The following is a 12,134-nucleotide window of genomic DNA, read 5'->3' as shown; positions in this document are numbered from 1 at the left end:
CCTGCTCGGAACATTTGCATTTGGATCAACACCTTTTTTCTCCTCTGTGCCCCATTGTTTTGGCTGTGTGGCTTATCATTCTGAGATCACACTCCTCCTGCTTTGGCTAGATATCTTCAGCATCAAGCCTGCTAAAATTCCTGGATTTCTCTTGAACTCAGTCAGTGGGTTGTTCCAGCACCATTTTTGTGGAATGCATACACATCACTGACTCACTTTATCCTTCCCAAGTATAGTCCACCAAATATGAGTGGATAGTTTATTTGTTTGTGGGACATGGGGTTCACTAGCTGGGCCAGCATTTATCACCCAGTCTTGATTGTCTTTGAAGTGAAATTTCATTCCCCATCAGAATTTTTGATTTGCATTGATATGCTGAATCTGAAGTTGGCGTAAATGGAAGAACTATTCTTTTCTCTTTTTTTCCTCTTTTGTAGCACTGATTTTTTAAAAAAATTGATTTTGTTTCTATTGCATTCTCTCCCTTCCCCCACCCTCACAAACCATCACCATTTTCCGTATATTTTTACATCATCTTCTCCTCGTAGAGATGGTAAACTTCAACTCATTAAAAATGGTTAGTTTTTAAAAAAAAATTTACTTTCTCATGCTGCTTAGTCTTCCAAGATACAATCCATTACGTGTGTGTGTGTGTGTGTGTGTGTGTGTGGCAGGTCAAGGTAATGCCTGCAACACAGCTTTCGTAGCAGTTCGGATCAGGAAGCAACCGTTCATTTATCAGTTGAATCCATTCATTTCAAACAAAATATTCAGTAACACGTCATGCAGTATGCTAACATATTGCCAGTAATGCTCAGTGTGCTGGTGTAGCACAGGATCCTCGTTGCCAGTGATTGCCTTGAGAGTATGTATCACATGAGGATAGGATACCTCAAAGTCTGACTGTGTATTTTTGATCACAGTCAGAGACCCCGTCTGCAGCTGCCCAACAAGGACGGCTTAATATCAGCCATTCAGGAGGGAGCATAGTGGGAAAAACCACAACAGGGAAAAGACGACTAATGGCATCAGGTATGGAAATGGGTGCAACTTGTTTAAACCATTATCATAGACAACATGGAATACATGTGTTGGATAGGATGGTGATCAGCCTCAATCCACATTGAGGCAGTGCTCTGTTATGTCTGTATAAAAGTGCTATCCTGCTAACCAGATGTGTTCCCACCCAACCAGTACCAGGCTCCTGGTCTAATTCTCAAATATATCTCCCACACACTTGAGATAATCACAGTGAGTCAGTCATGTTAGAGATTCCCAGAAACCCACCCGGTCTTCGGACACTCAAGGGAAAAATGGCAACAATAAATATTAAACGTAGGATTGGAATAGATTGTTTGACTTATTCTATTTTGAAGAGGGATTTTATATTTCCCTTTACTGCCCACCTCGGGACAAGAGAAACAGTTACACTAGAGTTGAATTAGTAATGTCAGCAGTCTGTCTACTCCATCTGTTCAGTTCTCTAACAAGTATGAATGTGAATTACATTGCAATAGCTTTTTAATGAAAGGAGTAACCTTGAAATTATTTAAAATTGGAATGAATGTGTCTCCAACCATATGGAAATTCACCACCCCACCATTTACTATGCAGAGTGAGCTGGACAAACTTTTAATCAGCAATAGGTTATGGAGAACAACCTGATGAAAATAGAGTTGCGGTGACAATGAGATCAGCCACAATGGTAATAAATGGTAGAGCAAGCTTGAGTGCCTGAATTGCCTACTCATAGGTTACATTGTAATAAATCATGTAAGCTAATCTTTTTGCTTATCAAAGAGAGGCTCATTTGACCTTGGTATGGATCACATTGTGAAGTAGATCCATGTGCTTCAACAGATTATGATCTGTTATCCTAATTGGAGGAAAAGTATGAGTCCTTTGTGTAAACGCTGGATAGTTGATGTTACACGATCAGTTTGACGAAGAGGAAAGCAGCCTTGGAGTGAGCTGCATTTTGGTGCTAAACCTCTGTCCTATGAGTTAAATGTTTTTAAGTATCATCTTCCACCATCAGATGGGTTTACACTATTTTAATTATGCTGTCCGTTCTTTCCTTTCCCTTCAATAGATGCTTCTGAAATAGAAGTGTCCTTCCACATGCTTGCTCTCTCGCTATTGTTTCCCCATTATTGTTCTAAGAAAGTGGAAGGAGGAGGAGCTTCCTCCTTCTGTTCCCATTCTTAAAAAAAAAACTGTTTAGACGTGGACAAAGAGAGTGCCTTCTTGGGATGCCTTCTAAATATAGTCTGAGGTTAGTTCAGCCTATATATGTATCACATACAACTCTTAATAAATTACAGCTCCAAGAGACCACAAAAGAAAAAATATCAGCAAGGAGAACTGGATTTACCAACACAGAATACTGGAACTGACTTTCTACAGACTCCTCTAAACCTTTTTTAGATATCTGAACAGGTTAATTTAAAGATATGTTATTGATATATGTCTGGAACAGGTAGGACTTGAACTCTGGGCCTTTAAATTCAGAGGTAGGGACACTGCCTCCAGCCCTAATCCACACACAACACAACTGCTATAGCAATGATGAGTGGTAGGATATGATGTCTCTACAGGGTCTACCAAGTCACGTCTTGCTGTCTTGGCATGAGATGACCATTCTTGTGGGAAATGTATTCGCAATTGTGAAAGCAGCTGGACAAATTGTAAAGAAGTGACTGTGTGCAAACCTCTGTCATATGTCACTGTCACTGCCTCCCCCAACCACAGGCTCACTGATACTGGATCCAAAAGTCTAAGAATTCTGTTGCCAACAATGCTGTTAGACCACATGAACTGCAGTGGTTCATGAAGGTGGCTCACTAACACCTTCTCTTGGGCAGTATGGGTGATTCAAAACAATGTCTCCTCTACACCTGGTTGGGATCCTCATTGTGCAGCACAGCACCTTTTTTATTGCATTCTCCCCCACCCCATCCTTTAGTTTCCTGCAGAAGAGAAGTCAGATCCAGTATTCTGTTGGTAAATCCACTTCTCCATGCTGACAACACATTTCTTTCTGGGGTCTCTTAGATCTGCACTACAAGGAAAACAGAACTCAAAAGTTGGTAAGTATTTTTGTTTTTTGTGCAAAGCCAACATAGAACCTCTTAGTTCAGGGTGTTGACTATTAGTTTTAGTAGACATTTAATACATTATTGCTAAGCTTTGCTTAGTTTTGATATTCCTTAATCTATTGGATGTAATTCTGCTAATCTACATACATTCTTGTTTAGGTGAAGTAAACCATCGACCAGCTGCACTGTCTGCACTCTGAGGTCACCTGGAGTAGTGGAAAGCCAAGGACTGGTGGCCTGTTCCAAAGCTGAGCACCTCAACACAATCCAGATTATAGGCTAATGTCTGTACATATATATGCAGCCTGTTTTAAAAAATGACACAGAGTTCATTACTTATTTTTTATATATATATATATATATATAAATTTTTTTATATTGTCTACCTTTTTAAACCTGTCATTTGATATCCAACTGTTTGGTGTTCAGTGAGTTCCAGTTCAAATACCTTGTCCTTATATTTTACATGAAATCTGTTCACTGCCATTAATCTTTGTCCTGCAAACCTTGGTAGTTTGCTGTCATTTGTGGGTCTAGCCAGTGTGTTAGGTATACAATTCAAGGTTAGGCTGTGGTGTTGAGCACATTGATTGTGTACAAAAATTGGGGAGACTGTTAGGAATGCCATCCCTTAACACTGACTCTTGCCATGGTTTAAAAACATTGGTGCCTTTTCTTCATTCCTCTTCCCACCTCCATCCCAATGCCACATGGAGAGGATGATGCAGATTGTTTGCATCAGTGTCTCTAAAAATAGTTCATAATTACCTTTATTTCCTCCAAGTGTTTAAGGTAAACCTCACTGCTACCCTGAGACTAACCTGTTGAGGGTGACCAGTCAGGGCAGGAACTGGAGATTAATTCTAGAGTCTCCATCCTTGGAAGAGGACTGAAGTGATGTGTTGAGATGGAATACTGAGGTAAGAAATGAATCTTACTATTATCAAAATAATTTAAATCTTTGGAGTGAGAGCAAAGGAGAATGTTACAAATTCCCACCTCATTTTAAATCTGCAGTTTCTCCCCTAGCAAGTTTATTTAATAAATAAGTCTGATAAACCTGAAGAATCTTTGTCCATAACTTGTTTTCAAAAGCTGCTTTACTATTCCACAAAAGGATGCTCTTATTTTGGATCCTAAACCTCAAGCTTCTGAAATAATCAGTGTTGCAGGCTGAGGACAATGGACTTGATATTTATTTTCTTGCCAAAGCGGTTTTGTTCACCACATCCTGTTTGGATGTTTAAAATCTGTGTAAGATCCTGTTGTAAGAGTACTTGTCTTGATGTAAAGTCAAAGTCAATCTGTTGAGAACTGACTTGTCTCTGAAGTTCAGAGTGTTTCTAAATTTAACGTATATAGATGTTCCAACATGCAGTTTCCAGATGGAAAAGTTTTGCTGTCTAAGGCAGCTTGTTTCTGTTATGCTTAGCATGCGCTGTCTTGTTTTACAGTTTAGTGTCTTTAATGTTGCTATGAGATATTTAGTATTTGGATGGGAACTAGCAGGGTATCTCCCCCAGTACACTGGGGAAATAGGGAAGCCCAGAAAGAGAACTTCCAGCACTGGTGTTACTCAGGCAAATCAGTCTGTTTATGAATGTTCATTACGCTCAGGGTGACAGTGTTCAGAAACTTAGTATTAACATTTTTCGGTGGGCCATTTTGGTCCTTTTGAGCAATGATCAGATTCTCAATACTGTAATGTCAAAAGTATCCAATGTGTTGCCTGCTCTTGAGTTTCAAATAAACTTTTAAAAATATACTGCTAATAATTCTAAGCTTTCTAAAGTAGATGCTGCTGTAGTTTGTACTTATCTAGGTAAATCATTTAGTATGTGAATTGGGGAGGTGAACTGTATTACATGACAACTGTTGAGATGAAGCAAAGATGCTGTTTGAGCCTTTCAAATCACTTCTTTTTTTAATTGAAGTAATTTTTAAAAATGTACATAGAAAATAACAGCATCTATACATAGCACGGACACTGATGCACAACCTGAACTTTAAATAGAATTTGATAAGACTGGGCGTTAAATAACGACTGTCTCCAGACCCGGAATATGAAGTATACCACTTGTTTAGTGCAATACTATTCTCAAGGAGGACAGAGTAAAATCAACTGATCTTGCATTGCACTTGCAAAAAAAAGTACCAATAACTGGTGAGTTATTGAATGAATATCCAGGAGACACATTCTCTTATACAGTTGGGCTCATAAGGTGGCCACCAAGGTAGTTTGTTGCAGTATACCTGTTCAAGAGCCTGTGTACGCTACCACTCCTTCCTTCCCCCCCGCCCCCCCCCCCACAAAAAAATTTCACCTCCAGACCTTGTTTAGTTAAAAAGCACAAGAATCACCACTTGAGGTGGGAATTTTTTTTAAAAGCTGAAGTAAAATTAAAAATGAGCAATCCTTAACAAGTAAAGCTAACAGCAAGAACAAGTTACTCTTGACTGTCCCACAATTCCAGCTGTGACTGTTTGCCTGTACTGATTCAGCAGGTTGAAATTACCAATGGACAGTTCATAGCACTTACAAAGTAACTTCAATACAAGATCAGTTATTATAGTGATCGATTACAACACAGAGCAAATAAGGTCTTAACAGTAGATCCTGTTTCATACCTGCTGCAAGCTCTAAGAAATAAATCCCACATAATGGGAACCCAAGGTGTCCTGATCATATTTAAACCAAAAGGCACATGGTAAACACCCAGGTAACAAGTTACTGCTTATACTGTCAATGGATCTCACCATTTAGCTGCAGACCAAAGGCCACAGACACAACTTTGTAGTAGTCAGTACTGCCTCAGAAACACAAAGTAGAGTCAGTGAGGTTGGAGTGAAATTCAATTTGTGTATAAACGGAAAACAAAGATACTTACTTCGTAACAAGTCAACATGTTAACCATGCAAAACATGTCACTAGAATCTGTATTCCTGACACATTGTTGATTAACAGGCAGATAATTTGAAGGAATCAATTTCCTTTGCTCTTGTCATAAATACTGAGGGGGAAGAACTAATTTCTACAGCATTACAACAAAAATGTTCAAGGCGCACCATGGCCAATTCATGTTCAAAAGTCTAAACTTCAGAAAACTTAAATGCAATCCATTTGGAGAGAACTTGGACTTTGGATCATTTGTTGGCAGCAATTGCAACAGGATGTCAATTCGTCAGAGAACCTGGTCATTCGAAAGCTGCCATCAGAAGTTGTAGTTCACGAAAAGCGCTGCCTTGACGGCCAGGCAATCCTGCTTTACTCTGAAGAATCGGCAGCAGGTTTTTTAACTGCTTGTAACAGAGCTTACATTTCTGGTGCCTGAGAAAGGGAAGGGAAAGTAAATCAAAGCAGCAATATTTAAATAAGTTTCAGTTTCACTTGCCTCTTTTTCTAAACGTTTGGGAAATACTCTGTTAGCAGCATACAAGTCAAAGTTAACATATCAACATGAGGTGGCAATTCAGTCCCTCAAACCTGTCCTGCTATTCAGCGAGATCATGGCTCATCTGTAGACATCTGCCTTTGGATTGTATCTCTTAATACCTCTGCTTAACAAAAATTATTTCAGCTTTGTTTGATAGATTGATCCATCTCCCCACTTTAGTGAGAGGAAATTACAATTGAATATTTCCCCAATCTAGAGGAGAAACATTTCAGCAAAAATAATAATGTACAATTTTGTACAATCATTTTTTGGCTCTACAAGCAAAAGATGTTCTCAATGTCCTTTGAACTTGGCAAATCACAAAACTAAATTAGGTCCAAAATGTAAACGACACTTGGGTTATTAATGTGCAAACCAGCCTGTATCTCGTGATGTGGCTGTGAGCCACATTGGTTAGGGGGACCATTTGTGTTGCCCTGCCATTAACTTTGAGAGAACATCTCCCAATGAAGTTGCTGTATTCACGCTTAAAGAAGTTAAGTGCAATTATCCTTTTGGCAGTTATCATGTTAATAATATAAAATCTTGTGGAGACATGAGCAATTCACTTGTACAGGGATGATTACAACATGATTTCTCTGCCACATACTATTGCTGCAAGTGATCATAATGTTATTTTGAGAAATACATAGAGGGATAATGGGATTAGGTTAGATATTTTCCAGTCAACCTGTTCAAAAATGTTACTACACATCTCTACAGCAGGTGGAACTTGAACCTTGGCCTTCTGGCTCAGACATAGGACCAGTACCACAGCACAAGTGCAAGCTTAGAAAGTCCTTTGACTCCACTCCAAATTATCTCAGAATTCGCAAGTTAAGTTAGGTCATTCATGGAGAAAAACACTAGCCATCAAGTCTGTAGGGCTGTACATTATAAAAACAAGGGGAAATCTAACAGACTAAGTCCAGTGGAAAAGTTAATTGATACAAAATCAATACTACTCGAAGTACTAAGGAGTTTGGAGAAAAGGCAGTGAAGTAGGAATTGGGCCGTGCTACTGGAAGGGTGAAACAAGCTAAATTTACTGATCCGATGAATCCCTTTCTCCTCCCTAAGTAATGTGGACTGACGGTTTAACAATAAGTTGGACTGGTTCATACAAGAATATGGAGAAACTCAGGAGGTCTGGCAGCATCTGTGGAGTGAGAAAACCGAGTTAACATACTTTCAAAGAAGGGTCATTGAACTTAAGAGTTTCTCCATAAATTTCTGTTCTCGTGCACTAAATATCTCCAGTATCAACAGTTCCTACTTTTAACAGACTAACAATGTTAGTCTGGGACAGTGGACCCATTTCCCATAAATGAATTACCACACAAATGATGTGATGAACTAAGATACCCTGAACATGACAACAAACAAAATGTTTGACAAGAATCATGCCATTATCTATATTGCATACTGCAGTCACTGACCTTTCCTCACGTGTTATGTCAACCCCGATAGAGGGTGGTGTCACTAGATTGTCTGCCATTAAGGGTCCAAATCGCTGCAGGATCAACTTAAGGGAAGTATAACCAGTCTGCACATAGCTACAAGAGGAGGAAAAAAAAATCAAAGCTGTAAACATAAATTAAGCTTGAGAAGGACTGTGAATTTATTCGATCTTGGAAATTTATGCTATTTCATCAAATGATTAAAAAAATAGTTTTTACAGTTTAAGAGAAGGGATATTCATGCTCAGAAATGTAGGACTACCATATATCAAATACTCTAGAATAACCATCAAAGCCTGGACCGAATTGTGGGGTGTATACTTTATATTAACCAGCCTCACATTCAATCTTGGATGAGCAGTGCCATTGCATCAGTGCAACATGCTTTAAAAAAACTCAAGGGGAAATCTAACAGACTAAGTCCAGTGGAAAAGTTAATTGATACAAAATCAATACTACTCATGAAGTACTAAGGAGTTTGGAGAGAAGGCAGTGAAGGCCATGCTACTAGAAGGGTGAAACAAGCTAAATTTACTGATTTAAAGAATGATGTAAATGTATCGGAAGCATTTCAAAGAAGGTTTTCCAGACTTTACTACTAGACTATATCTAGAACGGATACATGGTCTTATGAGGAAAGATTGGACAGCCTAAAGTTGCAGTTGCTGGGGTTTAGAGGTGACTTGATTGAAGCATATAAAATTAAAGGGTCTTGACACGATACGTGTGAAAAATGATTTTTTTTCCCTCGTATGGGTGAATCTGGAACTACTTGCCCTGTTTAAGAGAGAGATCAGGTCCAATTCCTCCCTCTGAGGTTTGAGAGTCTTTGGCACTCTCTCCCTGAAAAGGTGGTGAAAATACCCACAGCTTTACACAGGAAGAGTTGTCAGCCTAGTGTGTGGTAGACAACATGGGATAGATTCCAAATTCATTTCACAAGAAGAATTTAAGAGTGCGACATTCAATTCAAATCACCAGATGGTATAAAATACCCAACCCAATGTCAGAGGTTTGATGCCAACAGTAGGATTGAAAACAAGAGATGAATTTTTCAAATAGGTCAATCCAGTGAAGTTCATTTGGGATATAACACAACATCATTTTCTTCCCAGTTAACTCCAACAACTAAGAAACATGCTCCAACATGGTTTTAATTCATGGTCAAATATCACCCAGTTGCTCTATTGTGTCGACAGGTGACTGTCTGTGGAAAAACTCTGGTTTCTGCACACATACAAGCACACCAGCACCCAAAAGACTGAAAGCACAACAATCATTTCAAGGTATCAGTTCCATATGAACATACAAATCAGAAGTGGGATGCAACCATTCAACCCTTCAAGGCTGCTCCAGTATTCAACAAGATCATAGCTGATCTGATTGTAACCTCAAATCCATATTCATGCATGATGATCTGATGTTTCAATCCCTAGCTCAACAAGAATTATCCATCTCTCAAAAAAAAATTCTGCTTCCACCACCTTTTCAGGGAGAGAGTACCAAAGACTCTCAACCCTCAGAGGGAGGAATTGGACCTAATCTCTTTTTTAAACAGGGCAAGTAGTTCCAGATTCACCCATATGAGGAAAAAAAATCATTTTTCACACGTATCGTGTCAAGACCCTTTAATTTTATATGCTTCAATCAAGTCACCTCTAAACCCCAGCAACTGCAACCTTAGGCTGTCCCAATCTTTCCTCATAAGACCATGTATCCATTCTAGATCTAGTCTAGTAGTAAAGTCTGGAAAACCTTCCTTGAAATGCTTCCAATACATTTACGTCATTCTTTAAATCAGGCAACCAATACCACACACACTACTCCAGATGCAGTCTACCAGTGCCCTGTGTTACTGAAGCATAACCTCAAAACTTTTGTATTAAATTCTCCTCACAATAAATAATAAGTCTATAGTCTTCCTAGTTACTTGCCATACCTGAAGACTGACCTTTATGACGTCAGCAAATTTGGGAATAATACCCTTTGCTCTGGGCCATTTATTTAAATTGTAAACAGTTGAGGTTCCAGCACCAATGTCTGTGGCACAACATATTACTTCTTGTCAATTTGAAAAAGACCCATTTATACCTACTCTCTGCTTTGTGCTATCCAGTCAATCTTCTCCTTATGCTAATAAACACTTTCTACACCGTCAGCTTTTATTTTGAGCCATAACTTTTGATGTAGCACCTCATCCAATGCTTTCTGGGAATCTAGGTACGGTACATCCACTGTTGCCCTTTATCCACTGCACATTATCTCAACTGCAACAGATTGGTTAACATGATTTCCCTTTGACAAAACCAGGTTGACCCTGCCTGATTACCTTGAATTTATTCAGTATCCATTATAAATTCTTTGATAATAGCTAATATCTTCCCTATGGCAGATGTTAAGTTAACTAGCCTGTAGTTTCCCTGTTTTTATTCTATCTCCCCTTTGCGTATCCACACACTGTCACAAACTCTGTAACAAACAATTCCTTCAATCAGTTTTGACATCACATAGAATGCACAAGTGGAAGGGATTGCAGTAGTGGTTTTTGTTAGAGTATTTAAGATAGTTTTTATTTTTATCAAATTTGAGGAGAGTACATGGTTTATAAAAATGAACGACCACTTCTAGTACTGTTGCCCCCATCACAACACTCCATGTCCCAAATGAAAATGACTGCTGACCTCTCATATTTGCTCTGCAACAGTTTGTCAATCTGAGGAATAATTGAAGGGCACAAGTCAAGTTTCCACAAGGCTCTGAAACAAAAGACATGTTATCAGTCGCTGCTGGGGTATCATTTTGGCAGATAGAGCACTGGTATCAACAATTCTTTTATGCAAAGTGTCAATTCATTTATTAAAATAGAGCTAGCAATCTTGAATCTCAGAAGAAACATCATGTCCTCCTTCTTGAGTATTTCAAAGATGTTCTCTTCGGTCCTGAAAGAGGGCCAGCAAAAAGTGCAGGACAAGGTACAACAAAGCAAAGGGTTGCAACATGGTTCATTCAGGAACTATTAGAAGGCATTTATTCAGTTTGTTAACAGTTTAGTTAATTTGTTAGAGTTAAGAGTTGGATAAATAAATTGTTACTTGTTGTTTGTACAGTGTGTGTCAGGGATTTATTTAACCACTAGAAGTTACTGAAAGATAGCTTACACCACTTTTCACACACTTATACAGATTGGAGGGCGAAGAGCTCCTCTGTGGGCATTTCAGTTTTAGCTCTTGGGGGTGTCAACCTCTGTTTTAACAATATAAATATTGATGTTTTGTAAACAGTCTATATTACAGAAAGAGAAGCTGGAGGTCTTTTTAAAAAAAAACAGATAAATCTCCAGGATCTGATCAAATATATTCAATGTTGTGGAGAGCTGCCAGAAGACTGGAGGGTGGCTAACATTGTGCCTTTATGTAAGGAAGGGTGCAAGGAGAAGGCTGGGAATTATAGACCAGTGAATCTGATGTCCGTGGCGGGTAAGTTGTTGGAGGGGATTCTGATAAATGACACCAAAATTGGTGGTATAATAGACAGTGAAGAAGGTTATCTAAAATTACAAAGGGATCTTGATCAATTGGGCCAAGGAATGGCAGATGGAGTTTAATTTGGACAAACATTTTGGCATTTTGGTAAGGTGAACAACGGCAGAACTTACAGTTAATGGTAGGGCCCTGGGAAGTGCTGTCGAAGAGAGGTTCAGGTAGATAGTTGCGTCACAGGTAGACAGGGTGGTAAAGGCAATATTTGGCATGCTTCCCTTTATTGTTCAGACCATGGAGTATAGGGGTTTGATTGTGGCAGCTGTACAGGATATTGGCCTGATTCCTCTGCTATGGAACTACTAAATTGGAGACAGTGCAGAAAGGACTTACAAGGATGTTACTGCAACTGGAGGGCTTGAGTTTAAAAAGGAGGCTGGATAGGCTGGGACTTTTTTCACTGGAGCACAGGAGGTTGAGGTGGCCTCAGTGGTTTATAAAACTATGAGGATCATAGGTAATAAATAGAAAGTGAATAGCCAAGGTCTTTTCCTCAAGGCAGGGGAACTCTAAACTAGGCGGCATAATTTTAAGGTGAGAGGAGAAAGATTTAAAAGGGACCCGAGGGGCAATATTTTTACATACAGGGTGGTCCATGTAAGG

General features: G+C 39.0%; 2 protein-coding genes across 7 annotated transcripts in view; one reads left to right on the top strand and one right to left on the bottom strand.

The window, feature by feature from the left end:
• The window catches only part of kifc3 (kinesin family member C3), a 54,617-nt gene extending 49,756 nt beyond the window's left edge, over window positions 1–4,861 (top strand). For 4 of the 5 annotated variants that reach the window (XM_059651604.1, XM_059651606.1, XM_059651605.1 and 1 more), the window contains 2 exons: window positions 924–1,032; window positions 3,258–4,861. In XM_059651604.1, coding sequence (XP_059507587.1) covers window positions 924–1,032; window positions 3,258–3,298 — 150 coding nt within the window. In that variant the 3' untranslated portion in view covers window positions 3,299–4,861. The remainder of the gene's footprint in view (window positions 1–923; window positions 1,033–3,257) is intronic. The other variant, XM_059651607.1, reaches the window with a different exon arrangement.
• Window positions 4,862–5,005: 144 nt separating this feature from the next.
• katnb1 (katanin p80 (WD repeat containing) subunit B 1) overlaps window positions 5,006–12,134 on the bottom strand; it is a 61,659-nt gene continuing 54,530 nt past the window's right edge. For both annotated transcript variants that reach the window (XM_048546883.2, XM_048546882.2), the window contains 3 exons: window positions 10,674–10,748; window positions 7,972–8,088; window positions 5,006–6,426 (listed from right to left, as the gene is read on the bottom strand). In XM_048546883.2, coding sequence (XP_048402840.1) covers window positions 6,294–6,426; window positions 7,972–8,088; window positions 10,674–10,748 — 325 coding nt within the window. In that variant the 3' untranslated portion in view covers window positions 5,006–6,293. The remainder of the gene's footprint in view (window positions 6,427–7,971; window positions 8,089–10,673; window positions 10,749–12,134) is intronic.

Source organism: Stegostoma tigrinum, chromosome 16 (assembly GCF_030684315.1).
Source record: "Stegostoma tigrinum isolate sSteTig4 chromosome 16, sSteTig4.hap1, whole genome shotgun sequence".
NCBI classification, from domain to species: domain Eukaryota; kingdom Metazoa; phylum Chordata; class Chondrichthyes; order Orectolobiformes; family Stegostomatidae; genus Stegostoma; species Stegostoma tigrinum.
The sequence above is the reverse complement of the archived record's forward strand: the minus strand, read 5'-3'. Positions and strand labels throughout refer to the sequence as shown.